This window comes from Poromitra crassiceps (assembly GCF_964638095.1).
Source record: "Poromitra crassiceps genome assembly, chromosome: 23".
NCBI lineage: Eukaryota > Metazoa > Chordata > Actinopteri > Beryciformes > Melamphaidae > Poromitra > Poromitra crassiceps.
Window position 1 is genome coordinate 17,997,962 of NC_139639.1, and position 24,577 is coordinate 18,022,538.

The 24,577-nt window shown below is 42.9% G+C and overlaps 1 protein-coding gene across 2 annotated transcripts; it reads right to left on the reverse strand.

Moving 5' to 3' along the window:
* Positions 1–1,189: 1,189 nt before the first annotated feature.
* LOC310797181 (CTD small phosphatase-like protein) lies at positions 1,190–22,654 on the reverse strand. Of its 2 annotated transcripts, XM_083659522.1 has the most exons (8): positions 22,459–22,654; positions 11,933–12,090; positions 11,442–11,474; positions 8,691–8,792; positions 7,694–7,750; positions 6,701–6,793; positions 5,195–5,380; positions 1,190–4,604 (listed from the first exon to the last, which is right to left on the reverse strand). In XM_083659522.1, exons 1-8 carry the CDS (start codon positions 22,532–22,534, stop codon positions 4,479–4,481), a joined length of 831 nt encoding a protein of 276 aa, XP_083515648.1. In that variant the 5' UTR covers positions 22,535–22,654; the 3' UTR covers positions 1,190–4,478. The 2 variants fall into 2 exon arrangements, with proteins under 2 accessions (XP_083515648.1, XP_083515649.1); XM_083659523.1 differs by lacking the exon at positions 11,442–11,474.
* Positions 22,655–24,577: the final 1,923 nt, after the last annotated feature.

A 24,577-nucleotide genomic window follows, 5' to 3' on the forward strand; every position in this document is an offset into this window, starting at 1 on the left:
CTCTAAGTAGGATGTAGAAATGTTTTGTACGTCCAAGATCATAAATCAAAACTATCAATTATATCCACGCAAATACACTCTCTCAACCTACAAAAGGCGAGCATGAGCAATATAGCAATAAATCCATAGCCTACATAAAATGATTGATGTGTTCCAAGTTAAACATGTGAACGCTTCAAAGTTGTAGCAACAAGGTGTCATCCTGTGTTTCCACTTTGAACGCAGCAGAAGCAGGGGCCTGAATCGTGCTGGGCAAATACTACATAGTCTTTTTTACGGATGGGTAGGTTTATGTGTGTGTGTGTTAGTCACTCACTCAATCACACAATAGGTGTCTTTATGATGACCACTGATAACTTCCCACTGACACAATTCATCCACCTTCTGACTCCTACAGCACACTCCAATGTACACGTATAGCAAAAAAACCAAGCCAAAAAGTCAATAGAGTTCAGGGTGGGTCAACCATCAAAGGCTACTACACAAATAGCAGCCTACTTTTTAACACCACAAAGCAACCTGTTTCACAGAAACGTGGCTAGTTCAGCTGTCCAGCGAGGAATAAAAGCAACACTTTGTGAACTTTGGATAGGACACAGACACACCCTCGGTACACATATTCTAGTCGTAGGTATCAAACGGAGGAAATGACAGTTGGAAGTCAGGGAGGTGATGCACATAAACACAAAGCTCTTAATAGCAGGAAAGGTTACTATTGATTATCTTCAGTAAAATTACTTTTTGTATTGTTTAATTAGAGCATCTCAACGAAATGCCAGACAGCTGACTTTATATTAGATGATACAAGTAGATTTTTTTAATCTACTAGCGTACTAGAATTTTGATCCGTTTCTGCACTTAAATTATTAAATTTCAGCAATTCCATCACAATGATGAAAAAGACAAAGCTTTGTGAATGACTGGCAAAATCTTCACTACTATAAAATAACATTGAAGCCTATAAAAGCCCATTTCAGTAATAACTACCAAACTTTGACTTTTAAAAACGTTTACAAAGGCCAAACGGCCCTTAAATTATTTCATTTTTGCATTTTCTTATTACATCCACTCAACAGCATCATTCTGCCACCAGCTCACTCAGGCTGGACAAAACCTGACTACAAAAGCTGGTTATTGTGAGCTACAGGCCAGATGACATGAGACACAAGACGAGAAACATTTCTTCATAAAAAGGTGCTTTATTGTGACATGTCTGCAAGGAAATAACTGTAAAAAATATACTGCAAACGGGGCACAGTAACGTCCCTCTCAGGAGACATGGAAACCTCAATCACACCGGTCTAAAGTGACGATCCTTTGGCCTTGGCTTAGATCATGCTCCAGAGACCGCTGCCAAACAAAAACTCCACAACAAGCATGACCAAAGTATTCATTCAATGAACCCTTTTATTATGTTAAGAGAAAATGGATGTTTAGGATGACAACTGAACTTACACTGAACATTTAGCCAATGAGAACCGAAGAGTGTTGAAAAAATAGAAGGTGAGGAACCTGACAAAAGAAACTAATAAGCACGGTGACTGGAACACAAGTGTTGTAGGACTTTGGTGTTAAATCAATACAAAATGGTGAATGTGATTATGAGTGACAAGTGATACAAGAAGTGTTCCCATGGGCGCAGACAGCTGCCTGTGACACCCATGAGCACAGACAGCTGCCTGTGACACACACACACACACACGCACACGAACGATAGGAAAGACGAGACCTGACTGAGAATTCTTACCAAAGGCAAAAGAGAGGGACGTTACTGAGCTGGGGGAGGGAATAGAAGAAAAGAAAGAAAAAAAAAACACCAGCTGGATACAATGGGTAATATGCAACTTTTCAAAACCGAATACTGACAAAAGGTAACTAGAAAAATATCACAATGATAGGAACATTTTCAGAGAAAGGTTGTCAGAGAGGTCGAGAAGAGTTAGGGCCTACTTCTCATAAAAGGACAACGCACCGAAACCGCCATCATGGGCCCAACGCTCACCGCCAAAACAAACATTTTCAAATGCTTTTGCCAAAGACAGAACATATTTCAATACGCCTCAAGGAGCAGCAACCTTACGACTGATACAACAGATCCTTGGAAGCACTCTTATGAAACGATATAGGTCTCAGTCAGAAATCAAGCAATAAAGTCAAAGAGGTTTGCCGGGCGTACGAGCCCTAAGTGGAGCCAAAGACCTTTTCCTGTTTCATCTTCGTGTGTCACAAATGCTAATTCACCTGCCTGTATATATATATATATGGCCCCGCCTTTTCTTTACATGTCATAAGAGGTTGAGAAAATATGAGACAACGCTATAACGTGTAGTTGTAACCTTGGAATTCATGAATATTGCTTTATGCCTTGACAGGCAGTAAGGCATCGATGCCATGAGGTTCTTCAGTGGCCCAGTAGTGTTTCATTTAGGGCTGGCCCCACATAACTAGAGAGGGATGTATGGACTGGGGTCAGAATACCCCCCTGGTACTTTGAGGGCATCAGTTCTCATTTCTTTCCGAAACAAAACCCAATTAGATGTGGTAAATTAGATAATTTTCCTTAAGAATATATTTGGCTGCTACTGATGGACCAGACACATACAATAGGCTATGTTTAAGCAAAGTTCAAATTGTGTCGAAGCATTGTTTTTGTCTTTGAGAAAATATATTTATATAATATATATATTGTATTAATTAATTTGAACTTGAGTATAAAATATCTAATGCGGTATTATGAATAACCAGTTTTTGCCAAAGACATTTTGAAAAATGAACATTTGAAGGCTCGTTCATAAACACTTAACGACCGTGCAGAGCCTGAACAGTGATAACCGGGCCAGCCCTAGATTCAACCAAACCTGTACGGCTCACCTGGTGAAGTTCTCTGTACTCTAAACCCAACACCCGGGATGCAATCCTCTCCCTACAAAAGGTTATTGCCATGGTAGCTAACGTTGCAGCACTCGGTTTGCGTGGTGGCTCCTCTCAACTTAGGCACTGAGGTGAAGAGCAGTTAGAAGAGTCTGGGAAGGTCTCCACTGGTATTACTGACACTGTCCAGACTCAGACCATTACTATATTCCCTAAAGAGAGTAACCTCATGGAGAAGGGGGAAAAGCAATAAAAAAAAAACATGGCACTGCCCATTTACTGTTAAGATTCCAGACCATTTGAAACAACGAAAGGGATACCTTTGCAACTGTGTACAATCAACAGTGACTTTTGGAGGAGGATCTCCACCTACATGTATGGGTGGAGCTGCACCAAATCAAATCAAAATGTCAAAAACCTTTGCATGCTGACTAAAAACTAGCCGTCTAAAACAATAAGGATCACAAAGTTGGACCCGATAACATTAATAAAAACATACTGAATTTAGCATCTAATTGCGAAAAGAATAAAAACTATTGTTATACTTGCTATTAATTAACATTTTAGCTGAACTCATGTTATAGAGTCTGCTAAAAAATTAAGTATCTATTTGGCAAATAATAAAGGGAGCAGGAAAATAAATGGCACAATTTTATGTTTTAAGATCACAAATGTATCACAGATACGACACACTACCTGCAGGTGGGGCATAATAATGTTCACAATTGCAAACATATTCCTTTGCTTAAAACAAATAAGAAGCTATTTGTATGTATAATGAATGAGAGCAAAACGAAACAAAAGTCACATCTATAGAATGGCACAAGCAAATTGGGGAGGGGGGGGGGGGGGGATAATACAATGGAGACAGTTACCCAGCGTTTGATGATAAAAAACCACCAGCTAAAATCAAACTGAGCGTTATATAAAGATACCTCTGTCCACGTTAAAGCATATTGTGTGTTTGAAAAGATTGAAGTACTCTGGAAATATGCCATGTACAAAATATCTCCCCATAAAAACGACATTCACACAAGGCACTTCATTCAGTAAGAAAAGAAAATCACAGTCCTTTCTACTACCAGAAACTGCCTGCATAGCAACAATACAAGGACTAAATCTTTTCTTTTTGTGTTGTACCACAAAAGAAGTTTCAGACAAAAGTTTGTTTTTGTGTTTTGTTTTGGTTTTAAAATAAGCACTTCACCGAATAGTAAAACTCTGTTTGTTGGTTTGAAAATAAAGACCAGAGTTCGTTCCTCTTTGCATTTTCGTCTCCGATATCGGCAGCGCGTATTTCTATCCGGCGTGGTTTTTTGTGAAACACAGTGCTCCTGGGATATGGAGTGTTTTTCTGATGGCACTCAGAAAGCAGCCAGACAACCAGGAGATCAGAGCAGAGAAAGGGGGAGTGGGGGTGGGGGTGGGGGGCGGCTGCTTGAAGGTTTTCCACAGTGAGACTCCAGGGCGCCCCCTTGGGGCAGAGGCAAGAGGGGCACGTGTGGGAGGTTCTGCCTGAGTCTGAGAGATGTGGTGTAGTTAGGGGGGCAGAGATCGACGCCGGGGGAGGAGGGTGGAGAGCACAGGTGGCGCTGCAGAGTGTCCTGCTACCTGCCTCTCAGATTCTGCAGGATTCCGTAGACCTCGTCCTCTTTGCTTAGTCCCTCAAAGAAAGGCAGCAGGTCCAGGAGCTCCGTGTCATTCATGTCGTCGAACCAGGACTGGACTGGGACCTGGGGGACGACGACCCGCAGTTAAGTCTTGCTCAATGGACACTTAGGACTGTCACTAAAATTACCACACTACTCAAGCATGCAAACAGCTTTTACAAACTTTGCTCAAAACAATTTTACGGCCATATGAAATCAGTTAATTTTTTTCTCTAAACCCCCCCCCCCCCCCATTTGAATTTAGGGGTTAGGGTTGATTTATTTGTATTTTTTTATTATTGGTCAGACAGCGTCTTCGACAAGTTGACAACCAAGTCGTGAGGTGACGTAAGGGTCCCACGCAAGACCGACCCGCCTCTCAAAACACCTCAATTGAAAACAGAATTATTTCTCTAGGTCTATTTTACAATTATGAAATCATTTATTTGTTACTGCAATAGTCAGGGCCCATTTGTTTTGACCAATTTCAGAAATATTATGGAAAATTCTGCAACATGTTTTACAGTTGATTCCTTTATTACCAAATTCCGTGATTTCTGCATTGGGGAAATCATATGGCCCTACTTGGGAACCATGAGGTAATCACATCATATACACATTAAGGATTCCGTCCATCCTACAAATGGCTCTGATATTTTGCCGAGGGAACTCACAGCATTTTCTGGGTGGAAAATGTACGAGGCAGGTGAATTGTCGACAATGATGACGTTGTTGAGCTCTCGACCCAGCCGGCTGAGGTCTTTGACGTAGTTCCCTCGGTGGAAAACACAAGATTCTCGGAAGAGCCGGACACGAAACACCCCCCACTGGTCCAGCAGGTCTGCCACAGGGTCAGCATACTGTCCAGGCCCCACACACACAGGAAAATGTGTTACATTGCATATCCACAATATATCAGTTTGAATGTTGTTAAAGACAAATACCACAACTTTCTGGTCATATTACTTAAATTACAGCAGTGTTTCCCACACATACAGTAGAAGCTTTGTGGCGGGCCACCACAACATCAGCACTGACTGTGACCGCCACAAATGATATACGGTATATATATATATATTTTAACCATTTAATTGTAGAACTGCATGTAGCGCATTGATTTAAGCTACTAATTGATCCAGGTGCTCTCTCTTTTTCGATGTCTTTCTCTCGGTTTGCTTGCTTTTTTCGAATGGATGTGCTTTTTATTTCGTTTTGATTTACAGCTGTGAAAATTACAAATGGAGCCAATCATTGCAGGGGTAATACAAACGTACTTATGGAGTCATACTGTACGTTTAGATAAAACTTGCTTGATCAGAAATGACAGCAGTAAAAAAATAACCGACACGGGTAACGTACACCCATGTTCGAGTGCTGACTCCATGTTTGGCGCATGTCAGAATCTTTTTCTGAATGCATACTGTGGAGCATGTAAATGCACATCTCGATACGATAATTATATTTAGCGCTCATGTAAACATGTGGCAATCTTCCTTTGGAATGATTCAATTCAGAATGGGGGGAGGTCTGTGTAACCGCAGCTAACGTTAAAGGCTAACGATGTAAAGATACAGGTGAGACTGACGGCACAGAGAGATGTAGCGGATACAGATTTCTCTGTCAAAGGGGCCTCATTTCTATTCTTCTGTACTTCGTAGAACTTTGCAAGCAACAAACATTAACAACAGTTATGTTATCTTTGACACAAATTACTTTAGATATATACAGGTTAGTTATTTGACAAATGGAACTATTTAAAATGGGGTGGACAACCCAGCTACCACCACAAGATTAAATTATGTGGGGAAAAACTGTACAGTGGCATCAAAACGGCTGGCAGAAACTAAGTACTACACTATTGCTTGAGGGAAGCAAAGCAGGTTAGACATCATTGTTGTGTTTGTTTACACGCACACAAAAAGCTACGCCATATCACAACTAGTGCCACTACTACTATGCCCTTACTATGGTTATTTCTCCAATTCATTGAACTTACCCTTAACATGTAAAATGGAAAGATGCACACCGAAACAAGAGGAAGTGTGACACGTTAGGACAGCAAGAAGATACGACAATGACAGACAAGGAAACAGAAAATGGTGTTGATAGAGCCGTGACCATCACTGGCTCGCAGCCAACATGAATGCCTGAGCAGAAAGCACGTCAGGGCCTGAACAAACCTTGGCAAGACTCGCGGTGAAGAGCACACATTCAAATAGCTCGCCCATCTTCTGAAGAAACTCGTCCACGTAGGGTCTTTTTAGCACATACACCTGTAAGAAACGACACCTTTTAGTCTGGATTAGACAGAAACACAAACACAGGAGGTATGGTGTAGCCCAGTGTAGACATTTGCTGCTTAACTCAATTCGCTTTTGGTAGTATCATCACTTGGTTTTCCACTGCCATAGTACCTCTTCAATGTCCCCCGCCCCCTATAACTGGCTGTCGCCGTGACGCCACATGAAACTACCGTGACGTTATCGAAAGGCATGGTGTTGATTTTGGGTATGTGGCTGTGAGTCACAGCAACGAGACAGATTTTATTTCAGAAGAGGCAGAAGGCAGCAAGACAAAAGACAAAAAAAAACAGGAGTTTTGGCAGTTTTGGTAACATCTCAGCTCACTTGGAACCTTGACAGAGGTGGTACTAAAAAGAGTACCAGGTACCACTTAATATAGTACCTTACCCGGTACTTGCTCAGTGGAAAACGAAGAATGCGAGTAGAGTCGAATCAAGCCGGTACCAAAATCGGCAATTATGAGCATTAGACAAAAACTATAAACTGTGAAAGAGGCACAATATAATAGCACTTACTTCAACCATCAGAATGGGTTTTATTGCAGTATTAGGATAGTATAGCTTTTTAGGGTCATTTTTTTTTAAATACACTTTTTTATTTATTTATCACAAATCCTCAGCAGCACTGCGACACCCACCTCTAAAAGAAATCATTGTCACTCTCAGGTCAGATGCCTTGCTCACGGGCTCAGTGGCTGCCCCCCAGTGCAAGTAATCATGAATAGGCCAACCAGGATACACACAGCCTATCCTGGATTACTTGAACAGGGTCACGGCCGTTCTCTGGAGGATCGTCCCACAGGAGCGAGGTCGCACTGTTGCCCCTATTAAGAATATCGACTTCACCCAAAACGTATTCTGTGTACAATACCTGGTGAACGGTACCATCGATCTCCACCGGGACTATGAAATCAGCATTGCTGATGGGCTGTGAAGAGAAACAAAACACACCACCAGTGTCACGCCAAGTGTTGGTGTAGTACCACAACTGAACAACAGAGGTCCTGCTAGCACCACTGATACTCGGTGCTCCACACAGTGTCAATCAGGGGGAAAAAAATAATCTCTGTCTCTTTACCGCCAACACAAATCCCTCCTACTTGTCCTCCTTCCTTGCTCAACCTTTCTAGTAATCTAAAACACTAGACAACAAGATGGCAGTCCTCAGACAGGAACTGGACAGAGGGCAGAGGATGGGGTGGAGTAGAAAGGGGGCGGAGGATAAACAGGAGGAGGGGCAGGGGGTGGACTAAGAGATACTCTGGAATATAACAGCAACAGCTACCCTAACACTGTTACTGCCGTTCAGACGACTTCCTACATGCAAATGCCAGCAATGTTTGTTGAAGCTATAGGAAAAATTGTATCAACTGCAGGTGGCTGCCAACTTCAGCTAGGCCCAGGTCATTGCTATCACCATCTTGCTCTTTTTCAAAGGCCCAATCAGGATTGTAGCATTGCCCCCACCCTTGTTGAAGCACATGCACCACCACCTGCTCCTTTGTTGATATACTGATCTAATGGATTTAAAATAGTTTTTCCCTTGTTGAAAGCTATTGGCCGAGCTTTTGATGTAAAGACTGATAGACATTTATATTATCGTTTGAGGCTTTCATTTGTTTATATTTGCAATGATGCAATGTAAACGCCAAAGTAAAATACACTTATGTTTTCAGTGACACTGGGCAATGAAAGATTTAATAGTTGTTGTTTTTTTCCATCTACAAATTGATCTCTTCAAGAGCAAATATTTAGATGGTAAAATAAACTGGTGATTGTATCGTTTAACACGGAGAGCCTTAGCCGGCTTACAGTAACTAAACAGATAATGATTGTGTAACTGTGCAGAACATTAGCAGCCACTTTACCTTGAACGAGCTGTGGACAAGGGTTTCATCCAAGTCGATCACAATACACTTCTTGCCATAGTCAGATATGTTCATTTCTGGTAGGAGGTATTTGGCTGGAGGCTGTGAGGGGAGACAGAGCATATGTCAGATGCACTGTGGGAGTTATGCCACATTTAATCCCTTCAGATTGTGTCCAATCTGTGGAGATTAAATAAACCATTTTTCCCACATTTCCACAGACAGAGCCGAGGCCATGCAAAGGTTAGCTGCTGCTGCAAACAGTCCCAATTTCATGGAAATCACTTGCGGTTTAGCAGTTAACAGGTTGGAAATGCCAATAGATTTCAACCTCAATTGTTAAGATTGCAGTTACTAGCAATGTGGGAGTTGAGTTTAATCTTATTATGAGGAGCAGTGTTGTGTTAAAAACCCATAATGGATGGAGCCGAGCTTGATAAGGGATGTGTGATTGGACCGCTGTGTTGGCTCAAGGCTCACTAGATAACCAGCTCACATCTAATTCCTTACTTGAGTAATGGGATCAATTAGTTCCAAATAAGTAATACAAAATAGAGTCCGCACTCTGGCAGCTGCTCCCAAAAGTTTAATCTGAGACCACAAGAAATGTGTGACGTTTCGGGCAAAGCCCTTCCTCAGACAATCAATTAGTTCCAAACCTTATTGAGAGGGCAGCAGGGTCCAAATGGCATTTTGCAAATTGGGCAGGAATTCCCCCTTACATGCTTCACATAGGGGGATTTATACACTTTGGGGGGAAGGGGGGGCGGGGGGTGCGGTGGTTCTCAAAATGGGGTCCGGTGACCACCAGGAGTCCGTAAGGGACTTGGACGGGGGTGCCCAGCAAATTGATGGATTGCTAAACTTCATTATTACAAGACATTATTACAAGAAGCAAAACATTAGAGAATGGAGAAGAATGGCTATTTTGATTATAGTTTCACAGTTACCTCTCTACCTACAATACAGATTTATTTTTTTAGCTGCGACCACTGTCTGTCACAAAAAGTTCACCGCCCTTTAGCGGCCAGAGTTTTCGCCCTCGGAGGATGAAATTTGGCATGGAGGTCAAATGTGTGTGTAAAGGTGTGTGTTTGTGCACATGCCAAGTGGCTAAAAAAGGGGCGGTGGGGGGAATTTCAAAATGCAGGATGGCAGAGGCAGAAGACTGAAATTTGTCATGGAGTTCAAGTAAGTGTGTGTGTGTGTGTGTGTGTGTGTGTGTGTGTGTGTGTGTGTGTGTGTGTGTGTGCTTGTGTTCATGCCAATTGGCTAAAAGGGGGGCTGTGGGGGAGATTTCAAAACGCAGGGTGGCAGAGTAGGGTGGGCTCCCTCTACCTCTGCATTATATCTCATATCATTATCTATTATATATAATTATATATATCATTTATCTCTGCATTTCGGAAATTTGCATATGTGGTCGTAGCTATTGCGAATTCGCTCGTTATTTTTGCACGGGATTTCTGGACAAAATCATAACTAACAATACAAAAAAAAGCAGATTTGGGTGCGCGAGCCACAATCTCATCAAATGGAGGTCTGTGGCACTAATGCATACTAAATTAGAGGTCCTTAATATGGAAAATGTTGAGAATCACTGTACTAGTTAGGTCAACTGCTGGTCTTACATTAGGCAAGTTTACATGGAGCCTAGTAATCAGATTGAAATAGGTTTAAAAGCCCAGACTGATTAAAAATGCTCTATATAAACACCTTAATCAGATTGAACAGGCCCAAAGGTTGCAGAGGGGTAGTTTAAACCTTTTCATAAACTAATCAAAAGAAAAATGTGATGTAAGCGATGAAACGGATGACTCTCGGGCTGTATTCTTTCTGCACATGCCCATGATGCCCTCTGTCTTGAGGCTAATGGGGACTTCCTGCCTGCCTGCAGCAGGCGAGGACAGGAGCTGCAGCCAGAATCTCCAGAGTTGCTTTCTATGCTGTTGCCGGAGAGGTACAGCTTCAATTGTGGCACATGCATGTAAGAATCTGGAAAATGTTAAATATGATCAAAAATTCAAGTTACACTAGTGTCCTTTAAGCAATGGCATGGATTGGTAAGTAAATTGGTTTTATTTCACGTGTGGAACAGAGACGGCGACTTGGATTTGAGTCGCACTTGAGACATGACTTGAGAGACTTGTCCGCAGACTGGAGACTTGCCTTGGACTTGAGGTTTGGGACTTGTGAACAATCTTTATTTTTTTGATGCAAGGAAATTTCTACTAATGTCATCTAACCTATGCTGATACTGTTGTAATTGATGAAGAGTGATGATAATACAGTACATGCTTTGAATTCCTTAGTTTCAGCTGTGCAGTGTTCTAAGTAGACCGGATGGCATGCAGGAAAATGAGCAGATGATAGAACATTCATCCAAAAGAGATTTGACTTGGACTTGTGACCAAAGACCTGAGACTTGACTTGGACTTGCAAAAAAAAATGACTTGTGAGCATCTCTGGCATGGAAGCATCTTGGAGGACCGTTAGTGCCACCGTATTTGTAAAACCATACAAACCCCCAAGGGTCACTCATGCAGGTCAGGCATTGAGGCACCATTTAAAGCCAAAGTGCATATACGCCTTCCACACAGCCAGCAGCGCTACCATGGGCTGAATATGAGCCACGGTACAGCAGCAGAGCTAACGCACTGTGAGGAGCGCTGGAGCCCACACAGACAGGAGGTGCCAGCACCAGCCCACTCAGCCTGCATGCAAAGGGAAAAGAAAAAAGGCGATACATACACTAGGGACAGGGATGACCTCGACCTGGTCACACTACGACACGAGAGAGATAAGACACACACACACACGTACAGAGACAGGGTGAGGGGTCGGGAGGAAGGAAGGAGAACAAAAAACACAGGGGGTCCACGAGGAAAAAACAAGGAAGAGAAAACACTATTCACACAAACGGACAATTTGCAACTGATGAAACCACAATTGAAAACAGCCACAGAGTACTAATCCTGGGCTTTCATGGTCCTACATCAAACACTCAGCATTTACTGTGGATTTGTAACTTACAACAATTTGCTTAGCAGTTTTGTTGAATGGTCAATGCTGTGCAGTTTCGTCTATTGTGTTGTGCTATCTCCAGGTGTGGGCTGATCGACAGAGATTCCTCTGTGTGTGTGTGTGTGTGCATGCGTGCATGTGTGTGTGTGTGTGTGTTTCTCTGCGTGTGTGTGTGTGCATGCGTGCGCGCGCGTGCGTTCAGTGGAGCAGCGGCTCACCTTGGGAGGCGCTCCATTCTCCTCGACAGGTGGAGGCAGGGGGCTGGTGTTTGTGTTGGTGGCGGGCGGCTCCACATTGTAGTTGCGGAAGCAGCAGAAGAATGTGCTGAAGATGCTCCGACTCCTCTGCTTCTTGAGGCTGCTGTTGGACTGTGACGCTGTCAAAACAACAGAGAGGGAGGAGGGAGGGAGGGGGGAGGGATGGAGGGAGGATAAGTGAATAATATGCAAAGTGGAACTCTTCCTCCAGTAGAAAGTGAGCAGGCTGCTGAAGCTGGCGTCAAAGTGCTCCTTATCAGTTTGGAGTTTTGCATATTGAACTGGACATCCCTAAAGTGGGAAGCCGCATCAGCAGCACAGGCGACATTGAATCACAACAATAGGTAAGAAGACCTCGACACAGCTCAGTGAAGCCACGTTAGCGTTGGCTTTGTTGAGGCCGAGCCTGACAGAGCAGAACACTGATCAGAAAATAAGTGGGCTGGCCGCGGTGACATCATCATCATCATCATCAGTCACGCATAGCGACAGTTCAGAGAGCGCGCTCGCTCTGCAAATCCCCTCTCATTCCACGCCTAAATCAAGACACGGAGCTTTTATTAATAGTGACAAGTTGGAAGCTGCACGCTCGCTTCCTCCCGCCTCCTTTTACCCTCCTGTCACTTGATTGGTCTAGGCAGGGGAAGGGGGGGGCTCCATTTTGAAGGCTCGCTGACGTTTGCCTCCCATGTTTCGGTTGGCAGGTGAGTGAGTGAAGCAGGCTGGACATGTACATGAGCCGGGGCAGGGGGGGGGGGGGGGGGGGGGGGGAGACCTTCGGACCCCAGCGAGCCTATACAAGGCTGCATTCCTCCCCCTCCCCCGCAGCGAGAGACACAGCCCACACATAGGCCCCGCCCCCGCCTGCTCAATCAACCTCTCAGCACACAAAACCAGAACGCCTTCGCAACTGAAGTCCAGCAAAGAGCAAATACCAACGCATGATGTCATCTCTTTAGGCACCCTGATATTGTACAGTCCTACTTTGTACTCCTGACCCTGAACAAACACCCTCCTGACATCTGTCATAGGGAAAAGCTTTGCTTGAAGAAAATACATCTGGTAAGCAGTACACCATCACCAGTTAGACAATAGGCTAAACCTTTAACGATCCCATAATAAACATCATTATTCTTACTTTCAATGACATGTGATCCAATAGAAAATATCTACATCACATATTTTGGGGCTCAAAGCCAAGCCTACGCCAAAGTATGATGTGAAATCACTGTGCATGTGATTTTAAATGGATTAGTTTTCCTCTTAGAAGGAAAAGGCAAGATTATGACAGCTGGTAAGAAGAACACTCATCTACACGGGAAAGGTATCAGAAAGCAACGGAGTAATGGCATGTTGCGGCTACATGAAAAGCTCTCCACACTTCTTAATCTCTCTCTCTCAGTCATTTCCCTCTATAACTGGAGCTCTCTCTCTCTCTGTCATTTCCCTCCGTCACTGGCTTCCAGTCACATTCATTACTGCCTCTCTTGCTAGGGCTCGCTGTGCTGGGTATTTTTATCTCATCAGTGGCTCAAGCTCCTTCACTCCAAGACAGTCATCACACACATATATATATATATATATATATATATATATATATATATATATATATATATATATATATATATATATAGGCATTGTCAAGTACAGTAGGCACTAGGCAGCATTCAGCAATGAGGAAACAAGATCAAACATTCAAGAACTATCAAAGGTCATATAAATACACACACACACACACACAGTGAAGTAGATCAAAATGTAGATCAAAAAACTTCACAAACATACTTTGGCTTTTATAGAGCATTTTGCCTCAGAATCCAAATTAAATGCTTTGACATAATCTGTCAAATCAGACATGCCAGTGCTTTAAATAGGCCTACAGGTTATTAGAGTGCATTAAATAGGCCTACAGGTTATTAGAGTGCATTAAATAGGCCTACAGGTTATTAGAGTGCTTAAATAGGCCTACAGGTTATTAGAGTGCATTAAATAGTAGGGATGGGGGAGAGTACTCGGGTACTCGAGTACTCGTTTGTAACGAGAGTACTCGAGTACCGTTTCCGCTGTCCGGGTACTCGCCCCACCCCCCTCCCCTATAAAAATGGCCGATCTAACGTTAACAGCGTCTGGCGAATCGCCAGCAACACAGACGTCCATGTATATTAACGCAATCTATATTCAGCAGATGTAAAATAAACAAGATTTGATTGCAGTTGTTTTCCGTTCATGGCCAATTTATATATAGATGTGCAAGCAAAGATGGTAACGTTAGATGTTTTTTACTCGGACGGACCACTTTGACTAACGGACCCCTGACAGTAACTTTGTTTACCATAGCCAAACGTTCCGTGTTTCACCACGGGCGGGGACCATCACTCGGATGTTGTTGGTGGTTTTTGCGGTTAACGTTAGCGAACATTATTACTGTTTGCAGTTATCATGTTTGCAGTTATCACTTTTTGGCAGAACACCAGAGTTTTTAATAAGTGGATTTACTTAACAGTGATCAAGAAGCAGTATGGAATGATTACCGACATGTATTGGGAATTATTTTTACTGAGGTAGGCTAACGGCTAACACCGGATCACCTTATCACAGTCAATCTGTAAAAACTAAAAAGTGCACCAGGCAGCGCTTTTTCCATGCAAAATTGGTAATGTGTGTGAAGTTGCTGTGAAGCCCCATACAAAGCAGATCACCCCTGCTCTCATCACAGGCATTTGGCGAATGCTAATGGTAACTGCTTAACATAGCCAAACATAGGATCTTTCATGTGTGTGTGTCGTTCCCCCCGGGGGGGGGGGGGGGGGGGGGGGGGGGGGGGGGGAGTACTCGAGTACTCTTTCATAACAGAAGGAGAGTACTCGAGTATTTAAATCCCTTACAATGCCCATCCCTATTAAATAGGCCTACAGGTTATTAGAGTGCTTAAATAGGCCTACAGGTTATTAGAGTGCATTAAATAGGCCTACAGGTTATTAGAGTGCTTAAATAGGCCTACAGGTTATTAGAGTGCATTAAATAGGCCTACAGGTTATTAGAGTGCTTAAATAGGCCTACAGGTTATTAGAGTGCATTAAATAGGCCTACAGGTTATTAGAGTGCATTAAATAGGCCTACAGGTTATTAGAGTGCTTAAATAGGCCTACAGGTTATTAGAGTGCATTAAATAGGCCTACAGGTTATTAGAGTGCTTAAATAGGCCTACAGGTTATTAGAGTGCATTAAATAGGCCTACAGGTTATTAGAGTGCTTAAATAGGCCTACATGTTATTAGAGTGCTTAAATAGGCCTACAGGTTATTAGAGTGCATTCAAATAGGCCTACAGGTTATTAGAGTGCATTCAAATAGGCCTACAGGTTATTAGAGTGCATTAAATAGGCCTACAGGTTATTAGAGTGCTTAAATAGGCCTACAGGTTATTAGAGTGCATTAAATAGGCCTACGGGTTATTAGAGTGCATTAAATAGGCCTGCAGGTTATTAGAGTGCTTAAATAGGCCTACAGGTTATTAGAGTGCATTAAATAGGCCTACAGGTTATTAGAGTGCTTAAATAGGCCTACAGGTTATTAGAGTGCATTAAATAGGCCTACAGGTTATTAGAGTGCATCAGTCAATACAAGAATAAAGGCTTTTATAGAAACTAAAGCCTATGGCTGGCTGCTTAGTCTGCAGATAAAACACAATGAAGAAAGGCATATGGACTTGGCCCCTATGGTGTTTTATGCTTAAGTTAAAGGTAACGCAAACTGCTGCACAGATGACTGACAAGGGACAGAATAACTAAAAACCATTTGAGACCAATGTATGTGCGAGAATGATGAAAATGTGATCAAATAGATTTTAAAGTTAATGCAGTAATAGAGAGTTAAATAAAAACTACATAAAAAAAAAAAGATAAAAATAGATTCAAAATCAAGATAAAAAAAACTATAACTAAAATTAATGAAAATGAATCAAATAGATTTAAAAAGCAATGAAATAGTTAAGTAAAAGCCAGACTGAAAAAATAGACAAAAAAGATTATAAAGACAAAACATACTGTACACAACAACAACGACGCAGCACAGGCAGAGTTCTTCAGGATGGGAAATGCCAAGTCAAAGCTTGTTCCTACTTCTTAAGTGTCCAAAACAAAAAAAAGGGGCATGCTGCAACTTAGTGCTAACAGAGAAGAGGAATGAAACAGGAAGCGTAGGAAAGTCCTGATGCTGCCAAACGTTTCCGCAGTAAAAGACCACCATCTGACCAAAATCCATTGGAAAATACCGAACTTTAGAAGAACACTGCAACAACAGCTGTAGCAATAACTGGATCAGAGATCTGTTTGGAGATAGCACCAGCAAAGACAATTGCAAAAGGCGTATTGCATTCGATTCTGAAATAGCCCCAAAGGAAAATGAACAAAATTAACCTGCCTCTCTGAAGCCCTTGCTTTTGTCAGCGGGCAACATTACAGGAAGATCATAATTTGTCATAGTAAGCTCGGCTTGAGTCTGAAAATATCCTAACCAGCGGTACGCAACTTCCTTTTATTAAACCGGACATCATCTAGTCTTTTCAGCTCTATAATACTGTAAAACTACGACAGCGAGGCAGTTGTCAGCTTCCTATGACTCACCATTACACCCGGCTGCTGTACCGATTCCTGCACAAAGACACTCAGATTCACCCAGGAGACTACTGTCTCATGCATGCACACAGCAGGACTACAGTGTTTCCCCTAGGATGGAGTTCTAGCAGCGGCCAGCGGTGGTGAAGCACGTGTGGTGAGCACGCGTGCGAGAAATTATTTAGCCATTTATTTTGCTTGCAAAGCGCGCCCTGCCTAGTGCCTAGTCCTGTCCTGTCTAGTAGGAGATAGTCAATACAATTGTATTTTGCAATAGGGATCTACAATATTCCTATAGTATTTTTTTTGTGTAATTCAGCAGCGGAGGGCCGCTGCTATTCTTCTACTTACACTAATAAGAGGATAATCTCTTAAATGAATAACGTTGCATATCGAAGTCGTCCAGTATTTGCATTCACATCGTTCTAACGAGGCTTCACAAACAAAAATGAACAAAACACATTAACAATTATCTTGGCAGAGAAAAGTGTCTCCAGGGCTTGCTCCTGGACATAAGCCTGTCAGCTACACCCAGCACCAGGCTGTCAATACACGCACACACTATAACTCATTATGGAGTAGGTGTTACAACAAAGTTTTACAGCATCCTCCTGGGTCTGACCGGGACGTGTTAGTCCAGTCTCACCCACCTCTCTCTGGCAGAGGACGGTGTGCTCAGTGCTGTGGGGCAAAGACTCATGTGTGGTTGTTGACACATGGTATAATTGTGTGCCTGTCTGTGTAAGAGTTGGGATTCACTCCTTCCACACAAGCTGGTCTTGTACAGCTTTGGCTATGGGTTAGCCTTAGCCTGGCTAGGTTAGCCTAGCAAACCAGGAAGCCTCATCACACCCACACTCCCTACTGCGAGTAGTGCTGTGCAAAGTGCGCATCAAGCTGTGCAATTTCAAACCTTCCTATTGTGAAATCCATGGGAGGGACTTCAGTTGGACAACGAGCGCACCATGAGAAGTTGCATGACCTGATATGACTTTGCTTGCTTTGAATGGGCCCAGTGTTTAGGATGTCTTTATCGGAAGAGGTGCAAGTTAAGATGGTCACTTTGGTCAGGGAAGTGATCAGGAACACGGCCTAGTACCTACACACCTAGCTTACAATTAGCCTATTGTACATGTATAAGAAAAGAAAAAAGAAAAAACAGTTTCTAAATCACTGTTTTATTATTAGAAACAAGTGGCATAGGGACATCATATATTCCAAAGGATTTATATGGCTGGAATAGAACAATTAAAAGCCGTATGATTCAAATTACAATGAAAGTCTTTAAACCGAGCCAGTGAGCCACCGCAACGATACACACGACTTCACATAAACTCCTCTTCAGAAAGGTTCTGGAGTTTTACTACGATGGAGTACACGTCACAAGAGGAAAGGGATCGTGTAAGAGGAGCCCATTCAAGTAACTGACAAAATGAAGGTCCTAGCCAACCCCTGTGAGTGGAGTGAGTAGCTGCTTTAAATAGCTGAAATCCTATAGAGGAGCCTTCTCAAAAGCCCTCCAAAATAAAATAAGATAAAAATAACGATCCCACTAATACCCCTGCTCCATCCATCTCTTTTTCAAGAGCTTAAAGTTGACCCTAGTTCAGGGGTCCCCAAACTACTTTTTTTAGGATGAGAGCTACTTACAAAAAATCAAAAACTAGTCCCCTTGTTTGTGAGTACATATTTTGCACATTTGAACATTATAGTTATAGTACCGTAAATAAATAAACAAATAAATTTACATTTTGCATTTATTTGGCAAGCTACTTATTGATGGTCTGCATGTCTACCTGTTGGACCCCCCTGCCCTAGTTAGTCTGCAAGAGGATGACAACTGCCGTCTTTGCAAGTAGTTATCCTGGGCCACGAGGTCACTGGTGCCCTGGCTCTATATTTAGTCTGCTGCCTGGCAGCCGGAACAGTGTGAAAGGCAGCAGACACATGCTGTATGACAGCCAGTAGAGGAACACCGAGGGCAAAGGTGGTCAATTTCTGTCCAGACAATTTGGAGCCTGTTCAAGCAATGGTAGACTACCAGACCAGACCAGACCAGTACTACCAGACCAGACCAGAGGTTCTCAACCTTGTTGAGCCGCGACTCCTCAAAAAAAGTTTAGGCTGGGGTTTGCGACCCCCCTCCCAACCCATGGTCTGCGCCGGTGGAGGAGACGACTTCCCAGTGCGCGCCGCAGGCATTCACACACCGATTTCACTCACTCACTGAAATATGTGTTATAAAGTGTATAATATAGTTTATAGCTTTAATACATTAAATGATTGGTATGGGAGATTGAATCATCATCATGACAATCATGCTGCGACCCCCCCCCCACCCCAAAAAAACAACAACAACAAAAACAAAAACAAAACAAAAAACTGTTACATTCCCCACAGGCAGCTGCTGATGGGCTACATAGTGAAAGAGATCGGGGACTTTCCCATCATAGGACGAGTGACTGTATATTACAGTCAGGACATAAGGATGGGCATCATGCTAACCTAGCCTGACTGTGACAGTGCCTGGACAGGGCTACCGCAACCTATCCGTCAAATAAGTACAAAACACATTCATGGGATCTGATCAAAGATCTGTTCACACTATAATTAGCCCATGACTAATTCCCTCAGACTCACCTTGCTGCTTCCAAATGCCCAGTACAAATGCAAGGAAAGACATGGGCATACAATTCTTGTAATCATGCTAATGTTTGACTTGGCCGCAAGGTAAGAAGTCTGTAGGACTCATTCTAACAGAAAATGGAAGAGGGGAGGGTTCAGATCAACAAACATCACCCGTCGTTCTCCAACTTATTAAACGAGTCCATACGACAGACAACTCTTACCCGAGCCCCACATGAGGTGTGCTCTTCTTCATGCAGCAACCAAAATGCAATGAACTGTTCTCTCAAACTGTGTGTCTGTGTGGGAGGAGCTACATACATCTCCTGTTTGTAAACTCATTTAGAGAAGAATAACACTAACATTATTACCACAAAGCAATTCAGTTTGCTGTCAACACCATTTCTTAAGTAGGCCCTATTTAGTTGTGAGTGAGCTGTGCAAATTAGTCAATGTTCCGGATTATAGCAAAGAAATATGTTCATGCAATGATAGATGACAGTTATTAGACCTATTTCCGACTCGAGACAACAAATCCTGGCCTCAAGGGAAACGATAGAAATCCCCATGACTTGCTGGCCTAATCAATCTGTTAAAGCTGCATTCAGCGATGTTTTTGTGCTCAACTAAGTGTTAAATGGCTCTATATTCTGACAGCAATCACTGAAATAGAGTGTTTGGTCAGTGACTTGAACCCCCAACCCCCCGCTGTCCTCTATCTCTCTCCTGTAGCCCTGCACACAGGGCGGACGACGTATCTCCGCAACCGTAACTCGTGGAGACTCAGGGGATTGGATAGTGGGAGGTCGACGCCTAATAGTGGGAGGACGGAGGTCGACACCTAATTTTCATCCAATCAGAGAAATGTTTACATTTTCTGGGAAACTGAAGGCCATATCGGGATGCCTGTAAAGAACTATTTGTATTTTTCACCCCGAATCCACGCCGCCATCCGTGAGTTTGTCCTGATTATAAAAAGGCGTCAACTGAAGCCCTCCAGTACCAGAACTGTGTGACTTGCAGTGTAGACATGCTATCGCCGGTTCCACTGACTCCTTGTGTCCCTAATGCTGCGTTCACACTAATTATTCACCAAAGTTGAAAAAGTTCAACTGTAGCAATTAGCGAATGAGCAGAACTTCGGTTCATCGGCGGCGCCCGGGGCTAAACGGCATCTGCATTGACTATTATGTAATCTTGTTGCTGCGCAAATTTGCGAATTCCCTTTTGGTACAAAAGTGCAGTAATGTTCGGGAGAGGACCATCTATCACTGCGAGGAATAAGTGATATTGGTGGTCAGATGCTGCAAGACTCACAGGTGACTCCATGACCCTAAATGACCGTCCATGGTTCCTTTTGGAGTTCATGATGAGGCAAAAGAAAGAGCAGCTACTCCCAAAACGTACAAACGTTTTCCTGGCACTAAACACATTGCACACATGACCATAGCATATGAACAAACAGATAATCTTACCCAATTGGGGTGAGGGGGGCTATCAAGGTAACATAAACTAATAAAAAAAAGACAAAGGTGGATGAACAGACAGGCAGATACCAACAACTGCCATATGCTGTGTTGACATTTACACAAAGATAAAAACGAGCTGCGCATGAACTTTGTGTCAGAGGCACAGCAGTTAATACTGCGTGACAAAGACAAACCCCAAGAAATTCTCTCGTGCACATTCCCACATACATTCATGTCAGAGAATCCATGGAAGTTACGGCAGAGGGATACCTTGTTCCCCTCAGAGAACTCATTGTCCAGGTTGAAAGACTTAGGTTCTCACATTACTAATGGTCTGTCAAGTGTAGCTGGAGATGTCATAGCGATACACATCCCCTGGGTCTGGATGACCCGGAAACCCAGTCACAACAGCCAGAGAGCTAGGGGCATGAAGGACAGCCATGGACTTTACTACTACTACTTCCAGGAGAGGCTTGACTTCCACTGTAGATCATGCAACAATGTGATCGGAGTAGGAAATAAAAGAGCTATGACAGAGGTAAGTGAAAATGAATCGGATCAATGCACATCGTGGAGCTGTTTCTATCCTGATATACCCCTCATGCATCTGTCCAGCTGTACATTGCTCTCCATTTAACTCTGGGGTTTTCAGATGGCCTTTCAAATCAAGAGTATATGGTTTTCATTTTGGGATGACAGGATGGCCTAGTCTAGCGGTTAGGACATGACCATTTGGGGCCCGCGGGCCAAACTTGGCCCACACTCAGTTTGTTTTGGCCCTCCATGGTCTTTCAGAGGCTGTGGGCTGATTTTTAAAGATAGCAATTGATGATACTTTTGCCATATGAATCGAGAATACGTATTTTAGTTGTATAATGTAAATTGACTATAAATAATATAATTGAATGTAATTTCACATAACATCAACATTTATTTTTGGCCCACGGCCGCCCATCCGGATTAATGTTGGCCCTGGAAAGAATTTGGGCACCTCTGTCAGGCCATCCAACAGAGGGGGGGGGGGGGCACTTACACCCTACCTGCTCCAGAAACTCCACAACCTGGCTGATAATCCTCACAGTCATCAATCACACTATACTTGCATTAAAACTAAAACTTTACAACAGCTGATAATGAAGTCAAATGTGCCATACATTAAGGTAAGGCCATCAACATTCTAACACACAAACTGTGACGGCGAGATAAAGCTTAATATGTCAGCAGAGACCACGTCCACAGTAGTGATCTATAGCCAGCCAAAGCAAAAAACCCGCGTCTACAGGAGAATGCAATGATGTCAAGCCACTGTCACTCACTGTACGTCTTAACACATGCACTTTTCTTTCGTTTTCCCTGCATATAATGGTTCTTTTTTCATATTGGTTCTGTCCTCCAGAACTTCTGGCTCCCTAAGAGCTGACCACTGTCCAACAAAAAGCTTCCTGTTAGTTCTATAGTCATGATTATGTCAAATCATATCGTCGAATTGTGTCATACACAAGCTATAAACTGAAGTAGGGTGGAAACATTTGGAAGACAGCGAGCTTAGCACAACAGAATAATTGCTATGCTTAATGGCATACGACCTGACGTTAGAGCACACGATTCTACTTTTGGTATTCAAGGCAAGTCCCCTCGAATAACCTGGTTAACCTGACTTACTATTAAGAAGGCCCTACTGCGACCATCCCACACAGGCAACCAGTGTCAAGCAAGCGCGAGCTAAAGTAGATAGCAGGCTAGCTAACGTTAGCTGACTGTTATTCGACTTTTCCTTACCTTTTTCCTGATTAAAGGATATGATTTCCTCCTCTTTGGGATTGGAAACTTGGGTTATTATGGACATGTGGTCCATTTAGGCGGGTGGTTACTCCTGCTCTGTTCCCGAATGTTTATTCCTATGAGAGAGCCTGCTTCGTTGGCGAGCTAACGTTAGCTGTCTAGGATGAGCAGCTAGCCCACAAAGCCAGGCTAACGTGCGGGACCGAGGGGAGGTGTTGTGGCAGTGGTGGTAGCCAGCCAGCTAGCACGTTGGAGAATGGAAGCCAGTGAGGGGCTGACATTTAGGTATTCGCGTCAAATGCCACCGCTTGTCAAGATCTGCAAACAAATATTTTTGGGCAGCTTGTGTGGTTTAAAAAAAAAAAGGACACCAACGTTGAAATCGCTAACTAGCTCAAGTTGGCTAGCCAGCAGCTTGATTAGCAGGTTAGCTATATTTAAGCTCCAATCCACCAAAATGACGCCGTGGCTGGAACAACGTTGACAAGATGAGGAAGCCCGTCCGAGAATGCGTGTCCAAAAAAAGCGCAATATAAACCAACAACGCAGAACAAGCGCGATGTGTTCAACGTTAAAGTAAAGACTTTTCAGGCGAATTGTTCATAGCGACGGATCCTGCATGCCCTGTGCAACATGGAGGCTTTATGTATTTTGAGATGCATCTGTAGCGGGGGCACTCTAAAGTGGGAGGGGGCGGATTCTCCCAGTAGAAAGTCGCTTCCATGCAGCTGGTTGGACGCTGCTTTCTCAAGCTTTCTTTCCACTGTTATTGCTGTGTGGGCCTAGGCCTACATGCAACAAATTCTCACTGATCATTAAAAGATAAGAAATAAAACACGACGTTTTTCTATGCACATTAATTGTGAAACCCAACAAGTTTCCAAGTACACAGCAAACCCACCACCAGCATAACATAGTTTTCCCAAACCTTGTTGTTCCCCCTGGATGGATATTTTTTAAAGACCGCTGGCGCCACCTAGTGTTTATATAATGGAAAAGCAGAGCACGCCATGCCTTCGCCCACACAAATCCAATATCAAATGTTGCGGGTGTGGTGTGTGCGTACTCCAACTATATGGCAGTGGTTCCCAACCTGTGGGGAAAAGGTTGAGAACCACTGCTATATATGGCTATGGGGAATAATATATAGCCTATATTTGTATCTCATGTAGGCTGATTATTGAGAGAGAGAGAGAGAGAGAGAGAGAGAGAGAGAGAGAGAGAGAGAGAGAGAGAGAGAGAGAGAGCTCCCTGTGTGTGTGTGTGTGTGTGTGTGTGTGTGTGTGTGTGTGTGTGTGTGTGTGTGTGTGTGTGTGTGTGTGTGTGTGTGTGTGTGTGTGTGTGTGTGTGTGTGTGTGTGTGTGTGTGTGTGTGTGTGTGCGTGCCTGGATTTATGCCAAATTATGAGAGGAGTCGACGCTTGTTTGGAAAAAGTTGTGGTTTTGTCTTATTTAGTTGTTTGTTTGTTTGTTTGTTTGTTTGTTTGTTTGTTTGGTTGTTTGTTTGTTTGTTTTAACATGATACTAGTAACATTATCACCAGTGTTGGGCAAGTTACTTTCAAAAGGTAATACTACATATTACTAGTTACTTTCATTGTAAAGTAATAAGTTACTTTACAATATTACTGTCTGTGCAGAGTAACTCGTTACTTATCACACTACTTTTGCATTACTTTCACTAAAATAACAGCAGTAGCAGAATGACATCGACATCCTGGAACCATCCCGAATAAATAATTGAAGTCAGTGTAAACCGTCCAAAATTCTAAATGTTATCCTTTTCCTTTGTGATTGTCATCTGTAGTGCTTATTTGCATAACAAACAAACAATTTGATTAGGAAATGATTGTACGGTACCTATATTCATTTAAATGTGCTTTGGGGGGGTGGGGGGAGTAACTCAATTTGTAACTTGTTTTACTTGACAAAGTAACTGGTATAATATTACTGAAATCCTATTAGTAATAAGTTATATTACTGAGTTACTGCTAAAAGTAATATATTACATGTAATATGTTACTTTTGTAATGAACACTGATGGGGATCATCAGTGTTCATTACAAAAGTAACATATTACAAAACAGACAAAGCCAAGGGCTTCAAGACAAGTGGGCT

Excerpts from the sequence above, each read along its gene's own strand:
- LOC310797181 (XM_083659522.1), bottom strand. The coding sequence starts at position 22,534 with ATGGACCACATGTCCATAATAACCCAAGTTTCCAATCCCAAAGAGGAG. Across the intron at positions 8,793-11,441 it reads AGGTCATCCCTGTCCCTAGT|CCTCCAGCCAAATACCTCCT; the intron begins GTATGTATCGCC and ends CTCCCCTCACAG. Across the intron at positions 4,605-5,194 it reads TTTTCCACCCAGAAAATGCT|GTCCCAGTCCAGTCCTGGTT; the intron begins GTGAGTTCCCTC and ends GTCGTCCCCCAG.